This window comes from Scyliorhinus canicula, chromosome 12 (genome assembly GCF_902713615.1).
Source record: "Scyliorhinus canicula chromosome 12, sScyCan1.1, whole genome shotgun sequence".
Lineage (NCBI taxonomy): Eukaryota > Metazoa > Chordata > Chondrichthyes > Carcharhiniformes > Scyliorhinidae > Scyliorhinus > Scyliorhinus canicula.
Window position 1 is genome coordinate 54,055,689 of NC_052157.1, and position 26,720 is coordinate 54,082,408.

Genomic DNA, 26,720 nt, shown 5'->3' on the forward strand with positions numbered 1-26,720 from the left:
CTCGACAGGGAACCCCCTCCAAAGAAAATCACACTGCACCTGAAGCTTGTTTGTTTGGGTGTTTTTTTGTAATAATAATAATATAGCAATGCATTGAAAATTCATTAGCAACTAGAGTATACAGCATTGTCCCATAGGCCAGCTAACAATTGCTAGATACAGGGAAAACCTCCAGACTGACTTGCCCATACACAGGTTTCTGCTTTCTTATCAGGTCTCGGTACCTCTTAACGCAAGAGCCTATTCTTACACTTCAGGAGATGGACAAAACACTCAAGGAGCTACGCAATGAATCGCGCAACTGGTCCCTTGAAGTTCAAAAGTCTTATTTTATAAATTCATAGTACCCGATTCTTGTTTTTCTTATTTAGGGGCAATTTAGTGTAGCCAATCCTCCTAGCCTGCACATCAGGGTTGTGGGGGTGAGACCCACACAAACAAGGGGGAATGTGTAAAATCAACATAGACATTGACCCGGGATCGAACCGGGTCCTCAGCGCCGTGAGGCAGCAGTGCTAACCACTGCCATCATGCTGCCTAGTTCGGAAGTTTGACAAGCGATCTCATTGAACACAACATTCTCAAGAGGGTTTGCAGCTGGAAATTCCAGAACTTGGGGGGGGGGGGGGGGGGGGGGGGGGGGGAAAGAGAGAAGAGAGAGAAATTAGAAGAATTGTCTTCATCCAAGATGGTTGTAAATCTTTGCATTTCTCCACCTCAGAAGACTATGGATGTCCCCATCAACGAGTATATTCCAGACTGGGATATTGTTGGATATCTGGGCACGAAAAGGATAGGGCAGGAAATGGAGTCCAGGGTCAAAGATCAGTCATGATTTTATTGGATGGGGGAAAAGCAGGAGAGAGGGAAAATGGCCTCCTCATTCCTACCTCTTGTGTTCTCAGCAGAAGAGGTTACAATGTTTGAACCACTCAAGACCCATAACTCGAAACGCAAATCCTACCCAGGCCCTCCCGACCCCAAAACATTTGGTTTAAAGATAAATCTACCCATAAAGCCAAAAGGCCTGTGCTCTCCTCTCACAGCCCCCCTTCCAGAATAGACAAATATATTACAAACTGTAACAATTCGAGAAGTTGAGCGGTTTTGGACAAATGGAAAACAAAAACCACAAAGTCAGTAAATTGACAGGAGTTTCAATGTCTTTGGAGATCCAGTCGGAAAAGTTTTGTACAAATTGGGTCCCAGACTTGCCGCGTTGGCAAAGGACTTCTTTCTTGTCTATCCTGGGTCTCCAATCTTGGGTTAAAATTTCTTCTGCTTAGATGCCGGCCTGCAAGGAACGAGAAGGCAAATGTCACAAAGAGCACTGCCTGAATCAGTCTACGGTCACCTATAAGATACAAAGCCAACTCAGCAAGGAATTACTCAATACGCACACCCTCTGATTAGATGTGGAATAAATGGCTTGCGAAATCTGTCTTGATTCAAACCGGTTTCGATCGTGTCATCAATCTTGGGTCAGCCTCCCAACCGAGCTGGAAGGTTCAAGTCGCATTGCAGGGATCAGGGCTCTAGGCTAACTTGAGGGAGTGGCGGTTGGCCTGTTCGAAGAGCAAACGGAGGCAAGCAGCCATTTCTTGGCAAGCCTCACGAATGAGAGTCGGTGATCTTACGGAAACAATGGCAGGAGGACGCTCGCACTGGTCAATAGTATCCATACAGTGCAGGACGCCATTCAGCCCATCGAGACTGCACCAACCCTCCAAAAGTGCACCATGCCTAGGCCCACTGTCCCACCCCATCCCCGTAACCCCACCTAACCTGCACATCTTGAGACACTAAGGCAATTTAGCATGGCCAATCCACCTAACTTGCACATCTTTCGACTGGGGGAGGAAACCCACGCAGATATGGGAAGAACATAGAAACTCCACATAGTCACCAGAGTCCGTGGCACTGTTGAGGCAGCAGTTCTAACCACTGTGCAGCCCACTCTCTCACTAGTGGGGAGAGACAGAACAAGGGGGGGTGCAGGAACACAGTTTAACAGGAAGAGGTCTCCCATTCTTACAGAAGAAGTGAGAAGTCTTTTCTCCAAGGATGGTTAGTTTGGGGAAACCTGTTCCTCAATGTGGTGGAACCTGGGCCATTTATTCAAGGCCGAATTAGACAGACTTTTGAGCCAAGGGTCATGGCGGGGCAGACGACAGGGTGGAGTCAACACCACAAGCAGATCAGCCTGGAGTTTACTGAATGGCGGAGCAAGTATGAAGGGCTGAATGGCCTCCTCCTGCTGCCAGGAACAAGCAGGAACCTGCTGCACCCAACACTGCGGCACATCAGCTCAACATTCCCCACTTCACCTCTGGAATAATAGAATGAACCCGCCCCCCCCCGACACACACACAATTCCTTAGGGACAAAGTGAAGTGAAGCAAAACACAATCTGGTTCAGCAGGAAATACCAAGGAACCTAACCCCCACCCCCTGCAAGCCCAGAGGTTGTTGTCAGTCAATAGAGACGGGCAGGAATTATTGAATAACACAAACTCACCTGTATGTCCCTACAACAACAGCGTGATCTCTCTCATACGGCTCCAACGTCAACTGTTCCTGGGGTTTCATATTCTCCTGTTGCATTTTTTTCACCTCCGCTGCAAACACTGCCTCAGGGGCTGCGGTGGAGTCAATGCAGTTTGCCTGCAAAGGGGAGGGGGGGAAGAAAAAAAAAAAAAAAAAGTAAAATTGCACAAAGGCGTTAGGTCAACGGTGAGGCTGGTGCACTTCCCCAGGCTTCCTGGAAAGACACCACCTGATGGATCTTGTTTGCAGCCAGAGGTTTATCAGATTCCAGCCCGAGCTAATCTACTAGACTCAAAAAGACTGCCAAACATACCCCCCACTCAATTTTCAAATCTATAAGCAAAACGGTCATAAGATGCCATGGGGACCTCATCACGTCAATTCCAAACCATAGAATTCCTACAGTGCAGGAGGCTCATTGAGTCTGCACTGACCCTCCTTCTCCCACCCAACGTCCATAACCCAACCTAACCTGCACATCTTTGGACTGTGGTAAGAAACGCGTTAACATTGCAAGAGCTTGTGGCTCTACCCACTCATTCACTCCCTTCCCACAGCCCCATGTACACTCTCCCCCATCACAGACTCTACCCACCCAATAAATCCCCTCCCACATCCCCATGTACACTCTCCCCTATCACTGACTCTACCTACCCATTTGAACCCCTCCCACATCACTATGTACACTCTCCCCTATCTCAGACTCTACCCACCCATTTAATCCCCTCCCACATCACCATGTACACTCTCCCCTATCATTGACCCTACCCACCCATTTAATCCCCTCCCACATCACCATGTACACTCTCCCCTATCACAGGTTCTACCCACCCAATAAATCCCCTCCCACATCCCCATGTACACTCTCCCCTATCATTGACCCTACCCACCCATTTAATCCCCTCCCACATCACCATGTACACTCTCCCCTATCATTGACCCTACCCACCCATTTAATCCCCTCCCACATCACCATGTACACTCTCCCCTATCACAGGTTCTACCCACCCAATAAATCCCCTCCCACATCCCCATGTACACTCTCCCCTATCACATTAGAGCTGGGTTGATGTCTCTCTGCAGAACTAAAGTAAATAACCTGGGCTGACTCTTCCAAGCTGTAAGGAGGGAATGCTTTGCAATGGCCAGGGTGCCACTTCTGGGACATGCCATCAAACCAAGGTCGGAGTTTCAGTCTCTTCAATTGATCGGACAGCACTGCTGAAAGAACGGGAAGACCCGTGGACAGAACAATCAATGCTCCCTCCACCAAAATACCAGGGAACACAATAAACGCATGCAGGTCCATTGCGGAGTTTTCCTACAGAACAGCGAGCACCTTAACCGCCAAGAGAGACATCTGCATCCCATAAACCTCAATGTTCCACGGGTACCATCGCTTCCCACATATTTATTTATTTTTTGCAGATGCACGGTCCAACAGGCACCGTGGGAGGGATTGAGCGAGTTTCTGCGCGGGGGGGGGGGGCAAGGAAAGGGAACATACCTCCCTCATGCCCCTCAAGTGAAAGGCCGCGTCGCTCAAACTCACCGACCCTCACAGGGACACAGACGAGGGGCGCGATGCACCAGGCTCACCTTAATCGAGATGACAAAGTGACCGCCAACTTTGAGAAAATTGTGTGCGTTGAGTGCCACGATCCTGCCCTGGTCTGGCTGTGCCACGTCTGCAAAGATGACATCCACCATTCCTGCGGAGAGATCAGGGGATGTGAACACAAGGATGGGGCAATTGGGAGCCACTCCGGGCAAGCACACCTTCGGGAGCACGTACCGGCTCTGGATATCAACGGGAAACAATGGAGGGAAACCCGTGTTCCCATTTCCAGGGTTTGAGGGAGTCTAGAATGCGGAGCAAAATCAACATCTCCACACACGCAAAGTCGGGAAAATCTCTTCAGCCAATGGCAATTGATGATTTCAAATCTGAAACTGCTAGGTTTAACTGCGCACCCACCCCCCAACCACGGTCTCTGCTCACCAACAAGCTTCTCTTCTACCCATCATCGAGTCCCCAATCCACATCGGGCAGATAGTCCCAAGGGGCTGGTGGTGGGAATCGCTGCGCGCCTGGGGAGGGGCAAGGCAACGCCTGCCATCTCGTTGTTCAATCGAGCCGCGGAGAAATTTACAGGACTGGAACAGGCCAGTCGAGGAGATGGCGCCATAGTGACTGTGTCAGTGGTCCAGTAATCCAGGGCCCAGGTGAAAGCTCTGGGGACGCAGGTTCAAATCCCACCATGTCAGCTACGGAATTTGAATTCAACCAATGAAATCTGCGAATTATAAAGCTATACTCAGTCAACAGTGTCAAGGGAATTATCACCAATTGCCGTAAAAACTCATTTGGTTCACGGATCTCCTTTCAGGAAGCCAATCCGCCGTCCTCACCCAGTCTGGCCTACATGTGACTCCAGACCCCACAGCAACATGGTCAACTCTTAACTGCCCTCCTCTCTGAAATGGCCGAGCGAGCCACTCCGTTCATGGACAACTAGGGATGGACAAAGGCCAGGCCGCCCAGGTCCCAGAAGAATAAAGAAATATTCTAATCCCGGTCGGTGTTCCTGCCCCATAAGCCTCCACCCAAATCATGACCCCTTATTTATCCAGCTTCTGCCTCAAATACATCAACACAATTCACCTCAACCACTCCCCTGTCGGAGCGAGTCCTGCATTCTCCCCAACCACTCCCCTGTCGGAGCGAGTCCCGCATTCTCCTCACTCTCTGGGTAAAGAGGTTTTTCCTGAATTCCCCATTGGATTGGTCAGTGACTCACATATCAATGGCTCCCCTTGCTCTGGTCTCCCACCTCAACTCACAACCTGCCCTCTGTCCCCACTTGTGTACAGACTATTGCAAACACAATTTACCTTCCCCCACATTGACAGAAGAGACCAGGGCTCCACTCAAACCCAACTCCAAGGAGGTTTGACCCCAAAACCATCGCTTCACTCTGCCCCCCACACCCCAGCTTACCCAGGAGCATGCGGTATTTGTGTGGGTGTCTAGCATCTTCGATGATGGGGATGATGTTCGTCCGTTTCTTGGCCACATTGATGAGATCACGGCCGGACCGGTGCGAGAACTCGACTGCATAAACCAAGCCTTCCTGTTGCAGGAGAGAGAGAGAGAGAGAGATCAGGTTCCGAAACCACCTTAACAAAAGCCTACGCACTCCCTCCCACAATCCTTAACTCAACCGGACCCTCACATTGCAATGGGTACCCATCTGATGGGCAGCACCTGCTTTTTAAGCCTGACTCGTGCAACACGCTGGCCAGCGTCAATTCTCCCGTTCACTTACCGGTCCCACAATATCAGACACATGAGAAACAGTGGTGCCGGACGCCGCTCCCAGATACAGCACTTTGACTCCTGGCTTGATGTGAATCTGGTCGATGCCGCCAAGGATCGCAGCCGCAAGTTTCGACCGGAATGGGTTCCAAGCTCTGTACTCTATCTTCGTCTCTGCTTCCTGGCAGAAAAAACAACACCACCACTGTCCAGTCAATTCTGCACAGAAAATCAAACCATACCCAGCTACCTGGGGATCATCGTCAGCCAAATTCGTCCTCCATGTCCTTGGTCTCAGACTCCTTCACTGTCCTTCTAGCTGTAACAATCCAAAGAACAAAGAAAAGTACAGCACAGGAACAGGCCCTTTGGCCCTCCAAGCCTGCGCCGACTATGCTGCCCATCTAAACTAAAACTTTTCACTTCCGGGGTCCGTATCCCTCAATTCCCATCCTATTCATTTATTTGTCAAGATGCCCCTTAAATGACACTATCATCCCTGCTTCCACCGCCTCCTCCGGCAGAGAGTTCCAGGCACCCACTACCCTCTATGTAAAAAACATGCCTCGTACATCTCCTCTAAACCTTGCCCCTCACACCTTAAACCTATGCCCCCTAGTAATTGACCCCTCTACCCTGGGAAAAGTCTTTGACTATCCACTCTGTCTACACCCCTCATAATTTTTTAGACCTCGATCAGGTCATCCCTCAACCTCCCTCGTTGCAGTGAGAACAAACCAAGTTTATTCAACCTCTCCTCATAAGTTAATGCCCTCCATACCAGGCAACATCCTGGTAAATCTCTTCTGCACCCTCTCTTAATGCCTCCACATCCTTCTGGTAGTGTGGTGACCAGAATTGAACACTATACTCCAAGTGTGGCCTAACTAAGGTTCTATACAGCTGCAACATTTAAAAAAAAAAAATTTAGATTGTCCAATTCACTTTTCCAATTAAGGGGCAATTTAGCACAGCCAATCCACCTACCCTGCACATCTTGTGGGTTGTGGGGGCGAAACCCACGGAAACACGGGGAGAATGTGCAAATTCCACAGACAGTGACCCAGAGTCAGAGTCGAACCTGGGACCTCAAGCGCCATGAGGCAGCAATACTAACCACTGCGCCACCGTGCTGCCCCCTATACAGCTGCAACATGACTTGCCAATTTTTATACTCAATGCCCCGGCCAATGAAGGCAAGCATGCCGTATGCCTTCTTGACTACCTTCTCCACCTGTGTTGCCCCTTTCAGTGACCTGTGGACCCGTTAGTCCAGCTTAACCTTGGGTGCTGATTTCCATCGACAGGACCAAAGGACATCAGAAGGCGGTTCAGCAGGGGTATGAAGACCAGCAGACATCAGTTTCTGTCTTGTGCCCCGGGCTCCAATGGCGGCAGAAAGGAGGGCCAATGCTCGGGATTGATCTACCTTCCTTTGGAACAGGAGAAGGCCATTCAGCTCCTCGAGCCTGCCGCCCCATTCAATGATATCATGGCTGATCTGTAACCTAACTCCATATACATGCCTTTGTCCCACATCCCTTATTTTCTTTGCTTAACAAAAATCTATCTCAGATTTAAAATTAACAACTGATCCAGCTTCAACTGTGGTTTGTGGTAGAGTTCCAAACCTCAGGCTATACGTGCATAGATCAAAGATTGCAGGACAGGTTGAGAGAGCAGTAAATATAGCAAACAGTATCACGGGCTTTATTAAGTGGGGTATAGAGTATAAGAGCAAGGTGGTTATGAAATGTCTATTGAAGTGGTTGGGTCCTTACATGAGGCCGCCTCCACCCGCTCCCACTACCTGACCATCGCAATATTTGCTGCCCAGGAGTAATTAATGAAAATCTGAAGAGCAAGCCCCCCCACGTGGGGTTTTACCCGCCCAAACAAATCCCAAGATCACTGCATTTACTTCTTTGAAAAATTGGAAGGCTCTGAAAAACAAACAAAAATCTCGGGAGAACCGTCATTTTAACTGCCTGTACCCGCCCGCCAATGACAACGAGGGGGTCCCACCTCCGAAAGTCCCCCCCCTCGTCTGTTCTACCAACCAACCCAAATTCAGTTTATGCAGTTGCTCCCACTCCACCTGGATACCCAAATATCGAAAGCTCACTCCCACCACCTTGAACGTCATCTCACCCAGTCTCTTCTCCTGCCCTCTCGCCTGGATCACTCTTACCCATATTCAATTTGTATCCCGAGAACCGGCCAAATTCCTCTAATATCCCTATAACCCCTCCAAACCCCCCACAGCAGGTTCAATATGTACAAACGTAGATTGTCTCGCATGACGCGGACACTGTCCTCCACCCCGCCAGATCCTTGACGTTCTTAATGCCATTGCCAACGGCTCTATAGCCAAGGCAAACAACAGTGGGGAAAGTGGACATCTCTGCCTCATCCTCCGGTGTAACCTGAAATAATCCGATCTCACCCAATTCGTCCGCACACTCGCCATCGGTGCCTGGTATAGCAACCCGACCCAATCCACAAATCCCAGCCCAAATCCAAACCGCCCCAGGACCTCCCATAAGTATTCCCATCCACCCGATCAAAAGGCCTTCTCTGCAAGCATGGCCATCACCACCTCAACATTAAGCAACCTCCGAATGTTGGTCGCCAAATGCCGCCCCTAACAAACCCCGCCTGGTGCTCTCCTATTACCCCTGGGATGCAGTCTTCAATCCTTGTGGCCAGGATCTTCGCCGGTAGTTTGGCATCCACATTTAACAGGGAGATCGGTCTGTATGACCCACAGTTTTCCGGGTCCTGAGCCCACTTTAAAATGAGGGAGATCGACGCCTGTGACAACGTTGGGGGGCGCACTCCCAATTCCTTTGCTTCATCTAAGGCCCTTACCAACAACGGTCCCAACACCTCGGAGAACCTCATGTGGGCGCTGTGCGGGGGGGTCCTGCGAACCATGTCCCTATGTTTTGGGCATATCCGAGGCAGAGGGGTTTCTGGCAAGGGGTTGCTGATGTCATGTCAGAGGTCTTAAAAGTGAGGGTGGTGCCGAGTCCAGAGGTGGCGATCTTCCGGGGATGAGGAATATCAGTTCCGTGTGTAGATTGGAGACGCTGGGATTGACCTCCTCGGGGGAGAGAAGGTCAATTTGATGGAGGATCTTTTTAAAAACAGCGAGTGGTTAGGTGGGGGGATACCCTGCCTGAACGCGTGAGGGAGTCAGATTCAAACAAGGGTTTCAAAAGGGAACTGGGTCAGAATCCGAGTTGTTTGTGGAGAGGTAGCATCGAGGTGATGGACCAAACCTCCTCCTTCTGCGCTATAATCCAGCATTTTTCTCTTTCTGTCTGTACCATCTAGACGGTCAAACCCCATTGTATGGAAACGGCAGAGTGCACAGTAACGCAAGTCTCACCTCCACACCAATCCTCTTCTCCCCGTACACAGATTCTCCCGGAACCATGTTCTTTGTCACCAGAGCATCTTCCTTACCACGGCATATGAACACCCCTGACCAGAGAGAGAGAGAAGCAGCAGTCAGTCACAGGGCACGTGGATCCCCAGCCCACCCCAGCACCAGCTCAGAACACCACCACTTTCCTCAACTGCATGCTCACCCGCAAATGTGGGAAACGCATGGGCCAATCAGCATACAGCAAGATCACACAAACAGAAACTCGACTGGCAACACAAGATCAAGACCACCGCTCCGACCCAACCTCCCAACCGGCACTGGCTCGGTCGCAACCACTGATACCTCCCATCGTGAATCTATCTCCCATTCCTTCACTTGTTCCAACATCATTGTTCCTGTCGTCACTGAATCACCCCCCACCCCATTACCACAAGAAATAGGAGCAGAATTAGGCTATTTGGCCCATTGAGTCTGCTCGCTATTCAATCATGGCTGATATTTTTCTCATCCCCATTCTCCCGTCTTCTCCCCATAACCCCTGATCCCCTCATTAATCAAGAACCTATCTATTTATGTCTTAAGCACACTCAGTGACTCGACATCCACAGCCGTCTGCAGCAATGAGTACCAGATTCACCACCCTCTGGCAGAAGAAATTCCTCCTCATCTGTTTTAATCCGAGGCTGTGCCCTCGGGTTCTAGTTTTCCCTACAAGTGGAAACATCCTCTTCATGTTCACTCTATCCAGGCCTCGCAGTATCCTGCAAGTTTCAATAAGATTCCCCCCTCACCCTTCTAAACTCCATCGAGTACAGACAGAGTCCTCAACCATTCTTCATATAACAAGTCCTTCTGGGGATCATTCTTGTGAGCCTCCTCCGGACCATCTCAAAGGCCAGCACATCCTTCCTTCGATACGGGGCTCAAAACTGCTCAATGTTCTGAATTGGGTCTGACCAGAGCCTGATACAGCCTCAACACCTCGGATTCTGACCCAGTTCCCTTTGGAAACCCTTGTTTGAATCTGACTCCCTCACCCTTTCAGGCAGGATATTCCCCCCCACCTAACCACTTGCTGTTTTTTAAAAGATCCTCCATCTAGCCCCCTTGACATTAATGCTAACATTGAATTTGCCTTCCTAAATGCCAACTGAACCTGCATGTCAACCTTTAAAAAAAAATAATTTTAGAGTACCCAATTAATTTTTTCCAATTAAGCAGCAATTTAGCACAGCCTATCCACCTACCCTGCACATCTGTGTGTTGTGGGGGTGAGATCCACACAGACACAGGGAGACTGTGCAAATTCCACACAGACGGTGACCCAGAGCTGGGATCGAACCTGGGTCCTCATAGGCAGCAGTGCTAACCACTGCACCACCGCGCCATCCCACCTGCATGTTAACCGCAAGACAATTCTGAACTAGGACTGCCAAGTCCCTTTGTGCTTCCGATTTCCAAAGCCTTTTCCCATTTAGAAAGTAGCCTATGCCTCTATTCTTCCTACCAAACTGCATCTCACACTGTTCTACATTGTATTCCATCTGCCACTTCTTTGTCCATTCCCCAAACCTGTCCAGGTCCTTCTGCAGCCTTTCTATTTCCTCAACGCAACTCGTCTCTCTACATATCTTTGTATCGTCTGCAAACTGAGCCACATAGTTCCTTCTTCCAGATCACTAATATATACTGTGAATAGCTGTGGTCCCAACGCTTGCAGAACAGCACTAGTCACCGACTGCCATCCTGAAAAGGACCCCTTAATCCTCACTCTGACATTTGCCAATCCTCCATCCATGCCAGTACTTTGCCCCCAACACCATGGGCTCTTATCTTATTTAGCAGCCTCCTGTACAGCACCTTGTCAACGGCCTTCTGGAAATCCAAATGGATCACATCCCCTGATTGTCATTACCTCCTCAAAAGAACTCTAACAGATTTGACTCTCTTGAAGTTCTGGTATGCCACTGGTGTCTTCCACCGTGAAGACTGATGCAAAGTACCTATTCAGTACCTCAACATTTCTTTGTTCCTATTACTATTTCACCAGCCTCATTTTCCAGTGGTCCAGTTCATTCTTGCCTCTCTATTACCTTTTATATATACACATTAAAAAACTCTTGCAATATTCTTTTATATTACTAGCTAGCCTACACTCTTTTTCACCATCCCCCATATTGCTTTTTTAGTTGTCCTCGCTCGCCTTTAAAAGGCTTCCCACTATTTATCGCCACATTGTATGCTTTTTCTTTTACGCTGTCCTTGACTTCCCTTGTCAGCCATGGTTGCCTTGTCCTCCCCTTAGCAGGATTTCCTCCGCCTGGGGATGAATTTCTGTTGTGCCTCCTGAAATACCCACAAAAACCCCTGCAATTGCTGTTCCAGTCTTCCCTGCTAGGCTCCCCTTCCAATCAACTCTGGTCAGCTCCTCCCTCATGCCTTTGTAGTTACCTTTATTCAATTGTAAAATCGTTACATCGGATTCCAGCTTCGCCCTCTCAAACTGCAGGGTAAATTCTATATTGCGGTCACTGCTTCCTAAGGGTTCCTTCACCTTAAGTTTTCTAATCAAGTCTGCCTCATTACACATTACCAAATCCAGAATTGCCTGGTTCCCTCAATAGGCTCTACCACAAGCTGCTCCAATAAACCATCTCTTAGACAATCCACAAATTTATTTTCTTGGGACCCACTACCAACCTGACTTTCCCAGTCCACCTGCATGTTGAAGTCCCCCATGATTACTGTAATATTGCCATTCTTACATGCCTTCTCTGTCTCCTGATTTGTTTATAATATTCGTAATAATGTTATTAGTGTCACAAGTACGCTGACATTGACAATGCAATGAAGTTGCTGTGAAAAGCCCCGAGTCACCACACTCCAGTGTCTGTTCGGGTACACAGAGGGAGAATTCAGAATGTCCAATTCACCTAGCAAGCACGTCTTTCAGGACTTGTGGGAGGAAACCCACGCAGCCACGGGGAGAACATGCAGACTCCAGACAGTGACCCACGCCATTTTCTGCCCCACATCCTGACTTCTGCTAGGGTGCCTGCACATAACTCCCGCCAGTATCATTTCTCTTTTTTTTGTTAAAGACAATTTTATTGGTATTTTTGGCATATAAAACAATGACATTGTATAGTACTGTACAGAAGGAAAAGCAAGTAACACAGTACAAACCACAACTCTGTTCTCGCAAGGACCTGCCTAAACCACCCCCTATTCTGCACTACCCTAGCCCCCTCCCCCTGCTGCCGATTAATTCTCCACAAAGTCAATGAATGGCTGCCACCTCCAGGCGAACCCCGATAGTGAACCTCTCAAGCCGAACTTAACCTTTTCTAGACCGAGAAAGCTCGCCATGTCCGATAGCCACGCTTCGGTCTTCGGGGGGCTTTGAGTCCCTCCACGCCAACTGTATTCGTCGGCGGGCTACCAGGGAAGGCCAAGACGTCGGCCTCCCTTTCCTCCTGGACTCCCAGGTCCTCCGACACCCCAAAGATTGCCACCTCAGGACTCATTACCACTCCAATTTTCAAAACCCGGGACATGGTGTCCGCGAATCACTGCCAGTACTCCCTGAGTCTAGGGCACGACCAGAACACGTGCATGTGATTAGCTGGCCCACCGGCTCATCTGGCACACTTGTCCTCCAACCCGAAGAATGTACTCATCCAGGCCACCGTCTTGTGGGCCCGGTGCACGACCTTAAACTGAATCAGACTGAGCCTGGCACATGTTGCGGTCGTGTTTACTCTGCCCAGAGCTTCTGCCCAAATACCATCCTCCATCTGCCCCCCCGAGCTCCTCTTCCCACTTAAGCTTCAGGTCCTCAGTCTGTGTATCCTCTGCTCCCATTAGCTCCCTTTGTCGGGAGGCATGGGAAGGACGGCACCAGTCTGCGCACAAAATCCCGCACCTGTAAGTATCTAAAGTCATTCCCTCCCGCCAGCCCAAACTTCTCCTCCAACGCCCTCATGCTCGGAAAGCTCCCTTCCAGGAACAGATCGCCCACCCTCACAATCCCCGCCCTCTGCCACAGTCGATACCCACCGTCCATGTTCCCCGGGGCAAATCGGTGATTGCCACAGATTGGGGTACACACCGATGCTCTCACTTCCCCTATATGCCTCCTCTACGGGCCCCAGATCCGCAGAGCCACCAGCACGATAGGGCTGGTGGAGTACCGCGCCGGCGGGAGTGGCAGGGGGCACCGTAACCAGGGCTGCCAAACTGGTGACCCTGCACGAAGCAGCCTCCACCCACTCCCAAACCGACCCCGTGCCCACCATCCATTTCCTTATCATCGCTATGTTGGCCGCCCAGTAGTGTTGCTAAAGTTCGGCAATGCCAGCCCCCCCCCCCCCCCTCCTTTCGAGCATCACCTTCCTCACCCGCGGGGACTTCCCCGCCCAGACAAATCCCAGGATCATTTTATTCAGCCTCTTAAAGGACCAGCATCATTTTTCTTTTGCGAGCCCTCAACTCTACCCACACAGATTCTACGTCCTCCGACCCTATATCACATCTTGCTAGCGATTTAAGTTAATTTCTTACTAACAGTGCAACCACACTCCCACTGCGCATCCTTTCCATAGGACACATATTTAGACCCCAGCCCTGATCCCCTTGCAGCCACGTCTCTGATGCCCACAACATCGTAACTGCCAACTTCAATGCGCACAAGCTAATTTACCTTGTTTTGTATACTGCGCACATTTAGTACAACACCCTCAGTCCTGCATTTACCCCCCAACTTCTCATAGTTGTCCCCTTTTTTTCTCTGCCTGAAGTTGGAATCTTGCTGCTTTCTATACTCTCTGATCTATTAAGTCTTCTGGAAACTTTACTAACCTCTCCTCGGCCCCATTAATTATTTTAAAGTCCTCAACATTAACTGATTATATAATTCAATAGGACTCTGGTCCCAGCTTGATTCAGGTGAAGATCTTCCCATCAGAACCAGATCTCCTCTTCCCCAGTACTGGTACCAATGTCCCAGGAATTCAAACCCATTTCTCCCACACCAACCTTTGAGCCACACATTTACCACTTTAATCTTATTGACCCTGTGCCAATTAGCTTGTGGCTCAGGTAGTAATCCAGAGATGATTACCTTTTTGGTTCTGCTTTTTAATTTAGTCCTCAGCTGCTCATATTCCTTCAGCAGAACCTCCATTCTTGTTCTATACATCGGTGGCACCTACGTGGACCATGACAACTGGATATTGCCCCTCCCACTCCAAGTTCCTCTGCAGTCCAGGTGAGATATCCTGAACCCGAGCACCAGGCAGGCAACACATCCTTCGGGATTTTCGATCCTGGTCACAGAGAACAGTGTCTATGCCCCTAACTATATGATCCCCAATTACTACTGCATTTCTTTTCTCTGCCCCCACTTTACCACAGTATTGTGGTCCGTTTGCTGATCCTTCACACAGGAAACAAGAATCTCAAACCTGTAGAACAAGGCCGAGACTCCTGCAACCCTACCCCTTGGATCCCTCGACCTGCCCCACTCGCAGCCACACCCTCCTGACCCCGACCACTGGCCAAATTCAAGTTAGTTAGTCTAAGGGGTGTCACTGCCTCCTGAAACACAGCGTCCAGGTAACTCTCCCTCTCCCTGATGTGTCGCAGTGTCCGAAGCTCAAAATCCAGCTCATCAACTCCGAGCTGGAGCTCCCCAGGCAACCAACACTCACTACAGATGTGGTCATTGGGAATCACAATGGGGTCCAGTTCCCACATCACACAGTAACAACACATCACCGGGCCCTGTATCACTATTTTCTTTAATTAGATTGAATTGTGTTTTTCAAAATTTCAAGCTAGATTTAGCCTTTCTAATTGTCAAATATTTCTCTTTTTACCTTTAATCTGAAAGCATTTTAGAATAGGTCACAAATTAACAGTTACTTACCAGCAAATGATAATGATAATAATCTTTATTAGTGTCACAAGTAGGCTTACATTAACACTGCAATGAAGTTACTGTGAAAGCCCCTAGTCGCCACTAGAATGTCCAAGTTATCCAACAGCCCATCTTTCGACTGTGAGAGGAAACTGAGCACCGGAGGAAACCCATGCAGACACGGGGAGAACGTGCAGACCCTTCACAGACAGTGACTCAAGCCAGGAATCGAACCTGGGACCCTGGCGCTGTGAAACAACAGTGCTTCCATGCCGCCCTATGGCGTTTTCCAATGATGGTACTTCTGGATGGTTTTTCAAACTACGCCCACTCCCCGCTCAGACACTCGCGGCTCCCCGCTCTTTTAAAATTTCCTCCGATCTGGTGATACCCCGTTAAACCAACTACATCAGCTATTGACCTGAAATGGTAACCCGGTTTCGCTCTCTCTCTTCATAGTTGGGGTCAGACACTTATTTCCAATATTCACCCGTAATGTAATAACAATTAGAGCTGCGGAATCAGGTCACCCACCTTCGTGCCTGTGCGGCTCCACGGTCACCTTCGCCCCACCTCGGAATCCTCCTCTTCCTCCTCGGAATCCTCCTCTCCCACCACCCCGACCCCGGAATCCTCCTCCTCCACGGCCTCCGGGGGATCTGAAACCACCACCACCTGTGAGCGACAAAGAACTAGGTTCAAGAAATAAACTTATTTATATTCTTCCATTAAATGTAACAAAACATTCCAAGGCCGTTTGATGGAGCAACTATCAAGAAATTCAACACCAGGGGCGGCATGCGGCACAGTGGATAGCACTGGGTCTGTGGTGCCGAGGACCCGGGTTCGATACTGGGTCTGTGACGCTGAGGACCTGGGTTTGATCCCGGCTCTGGGTCACTGGCCATGTGGGGTTTGCACATTCTCCCCGTATCTGCGTAGGTTTCACCCCCACAACCCAAAGATGTGCAGGGTAGGTGGATTGGCCGTGCTAAATTGCCCCTTAATTGGAAAAAGAAAATAATTGGGTACTCTAAATTTATAAAAAGAGAAATTCAACACCAATCCACACAAGGCATTAGGCACAGGGCACCAAAACCTCGGTTAAAAAGGTTGCTTTTTAAGGAGTGTCTTTAAAGGAGAGACCAGTGGAGAGGTTGAGGGAGGAAATTCCAGAGCTTAGGTCCCCCAAGGTAGCCGAACGAAGGCACCAATGATGGAGCAATATGAATGGGGGAAAGGGAGAGAGAGAAAGCGGACGCTCAAGGGTCCGAAGACTATGATCAGTTTATCCTCAAATATATTCAATGATGGGAGTGCCCACAAGCAGGCGCAAAGATGGGCAGCAGGTCGGAGGATGGGACAGCCAAGAATGGCCAAAAGATTGATCAGAAAGGAAAAATTAGATACGAGAGAAAAATAGCCCAAAATATACAAGATGGAAAGCATGCGTTTCTTTAGATATTTGAACCAGAAAAGAGTTAACAATGTGAGCATCGGTCTGATAGAAAGTTAATCTGGGGAATTAATCATGGAAAACAAGGAGATGGCAGATGAATTGAACAGCTATCTCGCGTCAGTCTTCACTATAGAGAATACAAGTAACACCCCAGAAATAGTTGTAAAATGAGGAAATGGGAGGAACTCATACTGAGCAAATTGTTGGGAGCTGCAGGCTGACAAGTGCTCGAGGTCCTGATGTACTTCATCCTAAGGTCTTAAAGAAGTGGCTGGTAAGATAGTGGATACGTTGGTTGTAACTTTCCAAAATTCTCTGGATTCACAAGAACTAGCAGCAGTGGGCCATTCAGCCCCTCAAGCCTGCTCCACCATTCAATACGATCATGGCCGATCTCACCTCGGCCTCAACTCCACTTTCCTGTCCATTCTCCATAACTAATTAAAAATCTGTTTATTTCCTCCTTAAAATTTACTCAAGTGAGGTTCCATTGGATTAGAAGATAGCAAATGTAACTCCTTGACTCAAAAAAGGGAGACAAAGTAGGAGACTACAGGCCAGTTAACTTAACACCTGGCATAGTGAAAATGTTAGAAGCCGTTATTAAAAGAAGTTATAGCAGTGCACTTGGATAAGCTCATTGTAATCAGGCAGAGTCAACATGGTTTTGTGAAAGGGAAATCACGATGTGGAGATGCCGGCGTTGGACTGGGGTGAGCACAGTAAGAAGTCTTACAACACCAGGTTAAAGGCCAACAGGTTTCTTTCAAACACTAGCTTTCGGAGCACTGCTCCTTCCTCAGGTGAATGAAGAGGTATGTGACACATACCTCTTCATTCACCTGAGGAAGGAGCAGTGCTCCGAAAGCTTGTGTTTGAAACAAACCTGTTGGCCTTTAACCTGGTGTTGTAAGACTTCTTATTGTGAAAGGGATAATCACATTGAACTATTTTACTGGGTGGAGAAGTAACATATGCTGTGGATAAGGGGGAAATCAATGTATGTACTGTACTTAAATTTCCAGAAGGCATTTTATAAGGTGCCACATCAAAGGTTGTGAAAAATAAACACTGATGGTGTAGGGGATAACATATTAACATGGATTGAAGATTGGCTACTTAACAGGAAACAGTAGGTATAAATGGGTCTTTTTCTGGTTGGCAGGATGTGACCTCAACTCTTTACAATTTATTTTATTTTTTAATGTTTACAATCTAGGGGCAATCTAGAGTGGCCAATTCACCTATCCTGCACATCCTTTTGGTTGTGGGGGTGAGACCCATGCAGAAACCGGGAGAATGTGCAAACTTCACACAGAGCGACCCGGGGCCAGGATCGAACCTGAATCCTCAGCGCCATGAGGCAGCAGTGCTGATCACTGCACCACCTAACGGCCTCATGGTTTACAATTTATATAAATTAACTCAGATGAAGAGACCGAGGATATGGTTGCTAAATCTGCCGATGACACAATGATACGTAGGACCGCAGGTTGTGAAGAGAACGTATGGAGAGCCACGATCTTATTAATTGGTGGACCCCCCACCCGCCGCGAGTGGCTCCTCCTGATTCACACGCTGGTCTCTGGTGTAGAGAAGCCCAAAGATTCACAACCCTTTGAACAAAATTGTTTCGCCTGAGACAGAGCCTCTGTTTCAGATTCCATGAGCAGTGGAAACAATCTCTCAGTGCTCACAGAATTGTGCAAGTTTCACTGAAATTGCCTGTCTATCTTTGAAAGTCCAGAGAAATTAAACCCAATTTACTCAACCTGTGGTCATAGGGCAACCCCCTCATCCCAGGGACCGATCTAGTGAACCTTCTCTGTACTACCTCCAATGCCAGTCCTTCAACACGGAGACCAAAACGGCACAGTATTCCAGGTGTGGTCTCACCAAAACCCTGTAAAACTGGAGCAAGACTTTATTATTGTACTCCAATCCCCTGGCAAAGGCCAACGCACAATTGGTCTTCCTATTTGCTTGCTGTACCTGCATGCTAACTTTCCACCTTCTTCTACAAGAACACCCAGGTCTCCCGGAACTGCAACACTTACAGCTTTCCTGTCTTTTAAAAAAAAATCTATTTTTTTTATTGTTACCAAAGGGTGAATAATTCACATTCCCCCATCCCTTATACTCCATCGGCCATCTCGCACACCCAACCTGTAGATATCTCTTTGCAGTCTGTGTCCTCCCCACAGCTTACCTTCCCACCTAGCTTTGTATCACAGCAAACTTTGATACATCACTGTCTCTCCATCAAAGTCATTGATATGGACTGTAAAGAGATGAGGCACTAACCCTTGAATCACTCCAGTATTCGCTGCCTGCCAAAAGAGAAAAGCCCTATTTATCCCCACTCTGCTTCCTGTCCATTAACCAATCCTCTATCCAAGCTAACACAACTCCACGAGTCCTTCTCTTCAGAGCCACAGAATTGTTACGGGGCAGAAAGAGGCCATTTGGCCCATCCTGTCTCCCCAAATGAGCACCATGACAGTGCCATTCCCCTGCCGCTGCTTTTTCCCCGAAAATATTTCAGAGGCATTTATAACTTTAACAACTTCCAATGGAGACAGAACCTACAAAATAACCATCACCACCCCCCCCCCCCCCCCCCCCCCAACCGAACACGAATCCCAACCACACTGGCTTATAAAAACACACCATCAGCCTTTCCCGCCATTGGTTTTCCTACCCTTATTCGTTACTCCCATGCCTCCGTTTCTCCCATCCCCACCCCCCCAGCTGACAGTCCCATTTTTCTCAAAAGAAGTTGATGAACGGCTGCCACCTGCGAGCAAACCCCTGTAACGAACCCCTCACGGCAAATTTAATTGTCTCAAGCCCGGGAAACCCCACCGCGTCGCTAACCCACACACCCCCGACTCTGGGGCCTCAGAATCCTTCCATCCCAGTAAAATCCGTTTCTGGGCCATCAGGGAAGCAACGGCCAGGAGGTTGGCTTCTCCCCCCACCCCCCACAGATCTTCTGACACTCCAAAGGTCACCACCTCCGATTCCCCTGGTCATTGATTCTTGATTTGAGTCAAGTAATCATCTAATGCCCTCTCGGGTGACTCGGTTGAACCCGCCTCCACCAACTTCCAGGCGGAACGTTCCAGATCCCAACCACTCACTCAGGTGAAAACGTTTATTCCCCCACAGTTGGTGACTTTGCAACTCACGTAAAATCTGCGCCCTCTCATTCTTTTAAATTTAGAGTGCCCAATTATCACCCCCCCACCTCCCAAGAATATGCAAACGCCACAGTGACCTGGCCCCGGGGGGGGGGGGGGGGGGGGGGGGGGGGGGGATTGAACCCAGGTCCTCAGCACCGTAGGCAGCAGTGCTAACCACTATGCCACCACCCGCCCTCCCACTCGTTCTTAATTCTTTTACGAGCAGGAACAGTTTCCCCCCCCTGCCTCCTCTGTCCAGCCTCATGGTTTTGAACATCTTTATCAAATCTCCTTTTCTCAGCCTCCTCCTCTCCAAAGAGAACAGCATCAACCTCTCCAACCTATCCTCATAACTGGTTTCTCATTCCTGGATCAATTCTTGCTTATTATCTGGCTGTGTGGCACCTTATGAAATAAGAATACAAGAACTAGGAGTAGGAGCAGGCAATTCAACCCCTCGAGCCTACTCCGCCATTCAATACGATCATGGCTGACCTCGTCTCTTGTTTCAACTCCATTTTCCTGCCCGTTCCTCATTACCCATCAACTCATTACTAATTAAAAATCTGTCTCTCTCCTCCTTCAATTTACTGAAGGCATCCACAGCATTCTGGGATATTGAATTGCACAGAAACACGGCTCAGAGTGGTGCAATCTCTCCTCATCTCTGCTTTCAATCTGCCAACCCTTATCCTTAAACTATGACCTCCCTTTCTAGATCATACCACAAGAGGAAGCATCCGCTCTACATCTACTTTGTTAATACCATTTATTATTTATAACTCAATTATGTGCGGCACAGTAGCACAGTGGTTAACACTATTGCTTCACAGTGCCAGGGTCCCAGGTTCGATTCCCAGCTTGGGGTCACTGTCTGTGCGGAGTCTGCACGTTCTCCCAGTGTCTGCGTGGGTTTCCTCCGGGTGCTCCGGTTTCCTCCCACAAGTCCCAAAGACGTGCTTGTTGGGTGAATTGGACATTCTGAATTCTCCCTCAGTGTACCCAAACAGGTGCCGGAGTGTGGCGACTAGGGGATTTTCACAGTAACTTCACTGCAGTGTTATGCAAGCCTACCTGCGACTACAAGATAGATTATTATTAATTCGAAATGTTTTGGAAATCCAGGTCGGCTACATCCACTGGTTCCCCATTATCTACCCTACCAGTTATGCCCTTAAAACATTTGTCAAAACATTATTTCCCTTTAGTAAAACCACGTTGAGCTGTTCTGATCAAACTACGCTTCTCTCAGTATATCGTTAAGAATTCCTTAACAATAGATTCCAGCATTTCCTCAGCAACTAACATTAGGCTAACTGGCCTGTAGTTCCTAGTTTTTTCATTCTCTTTTCTTGAAAAGCAGAGTAATGTTTGTCAACTCCCAATCGAGTGGGACCATTCCTGAATCCAAGGAATCTTGGAAAATCACAGCTAAAACGTCTCTGCAGATATCTGTTTTTGAACTTGGGGTGTAGGTCCTGGGGATTTGTTCAATTTTAGTCTCTTAAGCTTCTCTAAAACTTTAAACTCCGCTGATATTAATTTTCCTAGTCGCCTCCCTCTTTTGATCCCCCAGGTTACTGTCTATTTCTGGTACTGAACTTACGTCTCCGACTGCAAAGACAGACAGAGCATATTTGTTCAATGCCTCGGTCATTTCTTCATTCCCTCAAGATCGTTTCTCCTGTCCCCGATTCAAATGGTCCAAGTTAGCCACTCTCTTCCTATTAATACATTTATAAAAGCTCCAACAACCCGCTTTCATAATTCAGGGCAGTTTACTCATGTTATTTTCCCCCTTTTATCAGCTTTTGGTGTCAGCAAAACACTTCAACCCTCAGACTTGCTGCTGTTCTTGCACATTTGATCCAACATGATGCCCAACTTAGAGTGAACCACAATGGGTTTTCCCCTCAATGTTTTTACTCTATCTACCCAATCTTCTCCAGTTCTCCCCCCAAAGTTCTATAATTGGTGGCTTAGTTTTAGTTTAGGATTCTTATTTACAACTGGGGCATGTCACTTTCAAACCTACCGTGGAAGTCAATGGTATTATAGGACCATAAGGCATAGGAGCAGAATCAGGCCACTCGGCCCAACGAGTCTGCTCCGCCATTCAATCACGGCTGATATTTTTTCATCACCATTGTCCTGCATTCTCCCCATAACCCCTAATCCCCTCAAGAACCTACCTTATGATCACTATTTCCAGCGAATCATTTACTACAACATCACTCCTTAACCCTACGTCATTCCGCAATATCAGGTCCAAGATAACTTTATCCCATCTCAGTTCCATAATGCAGTGCTCCAGGGAATGGTCATAAAAACATTCCACAATCCCCCACCCGTGACACCTCTTGTCAATTTGCATTCCCAGTTTATACAAAGTTTAAAGTCCCCCACATCCTTTACATTTCCCTTGTTACAAGTCCCAATAATTTCTCGTTTAATGCTCTGTCCAATGGTATAACTACTGTCAGGGAGCCTATAAACCACTCCCACCAGTGTTTTCAAACACTTTGCTCTTCCTAATTTCCACCCACATCGACTGCACTTGGATGATCTCCCTGGGACAGGTCCTTTCTCATGAGTGTGCTCATGTTCTTCTTGTCTGTCAGGGCTGCCCAGATCCGCTTCCTTTGCTATCTTGTTTGTCTTCCAGAGCAGTGATTTTCAAACTATTTTTCCGGGGACCCATTTTTACCAAAGGCCGACCTGCGCGACCCACCATTTTCTTGATTGTTGCTGACAAAAATGGAGGAAATGGTTTTGGGTCCCTTTGCCCCCCCCGAACCTGTAAAAACAAAGGCCGCGACCGCATTAAAAAAACGTGGCCGCACCGCGGATGCGTACCGATGATCGGGCACGCTGGCACAGTGCAGCCGAATTGTTTTTTATATGGTCGCGGCCTTTTCGAAGGTCGCCTGCAGCCGGCATAGTTAAAAGGCGGCTGCTGTGCGCGGATTTGCGCGATCAAGAGCGCCGTGACAGACGGCTCCGCGACCCTCCCAACACCCACCGGCCCGCGGCAGGTCGTGCCCCGAGTTTGACAGTACCCGCTCCAGAGTACAAAAAATCAGGCCGGCTTTTCTGAAAGTTTTATGCATCATTCGCCAGAACCCAGCTGGATAACTGCGTCCAAATCGCAGCTGCACACATTTCAGGACGGCTGCCAGGGCATCAAAAGATGGGGCCGCGGAAGATGATTTACTACAATGGTTCCCAGGGATTGGGGGGGGGGGGGGGGGGGGGGGGGGGGGGGCGTTTCGACACAGTCAAGTGGCACAGTGGCTAGCGCAGCCGCCCCACAGTGCCAGGGACCTGGGTTCAATTCCAGCCTTGGGCGACTGTGTGGAGTCTGCACGTCTGTCGCATATCTGTGTGGGTTTCTTCCGGGTGCCCTGGTTTCCTCCCACAGTCCAAAGATGTGCAGGTTAGGTGGATAGGCCATGCTAAATTGCCCCTTGGTGTCCAACGGTTAGGTGGAGTTACAAGGATAGGGCGGGGGATTGGGCCCAGGTAAGGAGGGGGGCAGGCTCGATTGGACCGAACGGCCACCTTCTTATGTCATAGAATACCCACCTCGTGCAGGATAAAGTGCGTCCTAGTAGCAGGAGGCTTGGTAACCCAAAAGGACACAAATCAAAAAGAATATGTGGGGAGGGGGGGAGCCGATTCAACAGGAACTTTCAAAAAGGGGCAATTGGATAAATGCCGGAAAGGGGGAAATTTGAAGGACAATGGTGGGTGGGGGGGAATAGAGCAGAGGGGGGGGGGGGGGGGGGGGGGAGAAGAGAGTGGGAACCAATTGGATAGATCTATCAAAAAGTCAGGGCATGTGTGATGGGCTGAAGGGCCGTGCTCTCTGCTCTAAGATGCAAAAACACGTTTCCGGAATGTTATACAGCCACACCTGACAGCACAGCGCAAAGACACACCACATACCTCTGCTTCCTCTGTCACCAAAACTCCCACGTCCTCCGAAACCCCCACGTCCTCCGAAGCCCCCACGTCCCCCTCGATCGCCAAAGCCCCCACGTCCCCCTCGATCGCCAAAGCTCCCTCGTCCCCCGAAGCCTCCTCGTCCCCCACGATCGCCAAAGCCGCCACCGCGCGGAGAAAACCCTGCAAAAGAAAAGAACAAAGGGTGAGTAGCTGTCCAAAACTACATACCGTTCATTAATGGAGAAGGAGACACCGACAGACTCCATCTCGACAGTGCTCTTCATAACCAGAGGATCCTCAGAGCCAATGATGAAGCTTTGGAGTTGTCACTGTCTCAGCAAACAGCAATGTGATCGAGTCACTCCCCTCAGAGACTGGGCAAAGGGAAGAGATCACACCTGCTGCTGGCACCCTTTGATACAGGTTAGCCAACCCGTGCAGCGAAATTCATACTTACAACATAACAATGGCAACAGTAACAACTGGAGCAAGAGAATCCTGAATCAATTCAGCTTGCTGCTCAATAATAAATAGTATCCATGCTCACATGCATTCTCCTCATCAAACACACAGGACAGGTATAGCACGGGGTTAAAAACAGAGTAAAGCTCCCTGTACACAGCCCCCATCAAACACTCCCAGGACAGGTACAGCACGGGGTTAGATACAGAGTAAAGCTCCCTGTACACAGCCCCCATCAAACACTCCCAGGACAGGTACAGCACGGGGTTAGATACAGAGTAAAGCCCCCTCTACACTGTCCCCATCAAACACTCAGGACAGGGACTGCATGGGGTTAAATACAGAGTACATCTCCCTCTACACTGTCCCCACAGTCAGTCCCAGGACCAGTTTAAGCACAGGGTGATAAAATCTCTACAATACAGGAGGCCATTCAGCCATTGAGTCTGCACCAACCTTTTAAAGTGCACCCTACCTAGATCAGGCCCCCATCCTATCCCCATAACCCAGTTACTCCACCTAATATTTTCAACACTATGGGGAAATTTAGCATGGCCAATCCACTTAAATTGAACATGTTTGGTCTGTGGAACAAAACCCGAGTACCCAGACGGAACCCACACAGACACGGGGTGAACATCCTAACCAAAGGGAACATGGTGGTACAGCAGTTAGCACTGCTGCTTCAGAGCACCAAGGACCCAGGTTCAATCCCGGCCCCGGGTCACTGTCCATGTGGAGTTTGCACATTCTCCCCGTGTCTGGGTGGGTCTCGTCCCCACAACCCAAAAAGATATACAGGGTAGGTGAATCGGCCACATTAAATTGCACCTTAATTAGGTACTCTAAATTTATTTTTTAAAATTTAAAACACAAACTCCAGTCACCCAAGGCCAGAATTGAACCCAAGTTCCTGGAGCTGTGAGGCAGCAGTGCTAACCCCTGTGCCACCATACCACCCCATACAGAGTAGATCTACCTCCAGGCTGTCCCCAATAAGCACTCCCAGGATAGGGACAACAGTGAGCTACATAGAGTAAAGCTCCCTCTACACTGTCCCAGGAGTTAGATACAGAGTAAAGTTCCCTCTACACTGCCCCTGGTTGCAGGGTCTCTCAAGCTCGCCCTCTCCCACCTGGTCTCATGTTGCTGTTGCTCCTGATTCTCTCCCAGTCTCTGCCGTTGCTGCTGGATGGAGACACGCACTGCCACACGTGTCTTTGTAACAAGGCCCCTGCACTTCCGGTCCTCCTCCTGCTGCACCGCCCTCTGCTGCACAGGAGGAGGAATTGCAGCTTCTCCACCCACACCGCCGTCTGCTGCGCTGGAGGAGGAACTGCAGCTTCTCCACCCACACCGCCGTCTGCTGCGCTGGAGGAGGAACTGCAGCTTCTCCACCCACATCGCCCTCTGCTGCGCTGGAGGAGGAACTGCAGCTTCTCCACCCACACCGCCGTCTGCTGCGCTGGAGGAGGAAGTGCAGCTTCGCCACCCACACCGCCCTCTGCGGTAATGCAGCAGGAAATGCAGCTTCTGCAACGACACCGCTTTCTGCAGCACTGGAAGAGGAATTACAGCCTATCCATCCACACCACCCCCTGCAGGAGTGGTGATGGAATTACAGCCACTCCATCTCCTGCAGGAGTGGAGGAGGCGACTATAATAACCAACAGCTGCAGTTTGGAGTGATTTTTCTTTTCTTTTTAAAATAAATTTACAATACACAATTATTTTTTTCCAATTAAGGGGCAATTTAGCAGGGTCAATCCAGCTGGCCTGCACACCTTTTTGGGTGCAGGGGTTTTTTGGGTTGTGGGGGTGAGACCCACGCATTCACGGAGGTGAGACCCACGCAGACACGGGGAGAATGGGCAAACTCCACACGGACAGGGACCCGGGGGCTGGAATCGAACCCGGGTCCTCGGCGCCATGAGGCAGCAATGGAGTGCTTGAGGGAAAGTTGGAGTGATTGAGGGAACGTTGAGGAGGGGATTCTCAGGAAACGGCCCCCAAAAAACGGTGATGAGTGTCCGCAGCCTGGTTCCAGACACACCAGCCTGTCCACTCCTGGCATCAACTGGTGCCAATCGACAGCGAACCCGGACTTCAAAATCCTCAACCTTGTTTTCAAATCCTTCCCTGATCTCCTCACTGCCCACTCCATCTCTGTAACCTCCTCCAGCCCCTACAACCCTCCGAGATCTCTGCGCTCCTCCAATTCTGGCCTCTTGAGCATCCCCCGAACCCCATCGCTCCACCATTGGCGGCCGTGCCTTCAGCTGCCTGGGGCGCTAAATTCTGGAAATCCCTCTTTCAAAACCTCTCTGCCTCTCTCTCCCCCATTAGACACTCCTTAAAATAGTTTCTGGACATCTGTCTCAATGCCTGCTTACGTAGCTCGGTATTAAATGTTCAATTTACGCTCCTGTGAAGCATCTTGGGATATTTTGCTAGCTTTACTTGTTCTGTAAATGCAAGTTGTCCGT

General features: G+C 49.2%; 1 protein-coding gene across 1 annotated transcript; it reads right to left on the reverse strand.

Moving 5' to 3' along the window:
• Positions 1–46: 46 nt before the first annotated feature.
• fbl (fibrillarin) lies at positions 47–25,501 on the reverse strand. Its single transcript, XM_038813450.1, has 9 exons — positions 25,370–25,501; positions 23,773–23,952; positions 15,715–15,855; positions 9,261–9,355; positions 5,877–6,047; positions 5,549–5,681; positions 4,147–4,259; positions 2,519–2,664; positions 47–1,294 (listed from the first exon to the last, which is right to left on the reverse strand). Exons 1-9 carry the CDS (start codon positions 25,377–25,379, stop codon positions 1,267–1,269), a joined length of 1,017 nt encoding a protein of 338 aa, XP_038669378.1. The 5' UTR covers positions 25,380–25,501; the 3' UTR covers positions 47–1,266.
• Between the last annotated feature and the right edge of the window lie 1,219 nt (positions 25,502–26,720).

Coding starts and splice junctions, on each gene's coding strand:
- fbl (XM_038813450.1), bottom strand. Junction 15,856..23,772: donor TGGTGACAGAGGAAGCAGAG/GTATGTGGTGTG, acceptor TGTCGCTCACAG/GTGGTGGTGGTTTCAGATCC. Junction 2,665..4,146: donor ACTTTGTCATCTCGATTAAG/GTGAGCCTGGTG, acceptor TCCCCTTTGCAG/GCAAACTGCATTGACTCCAC.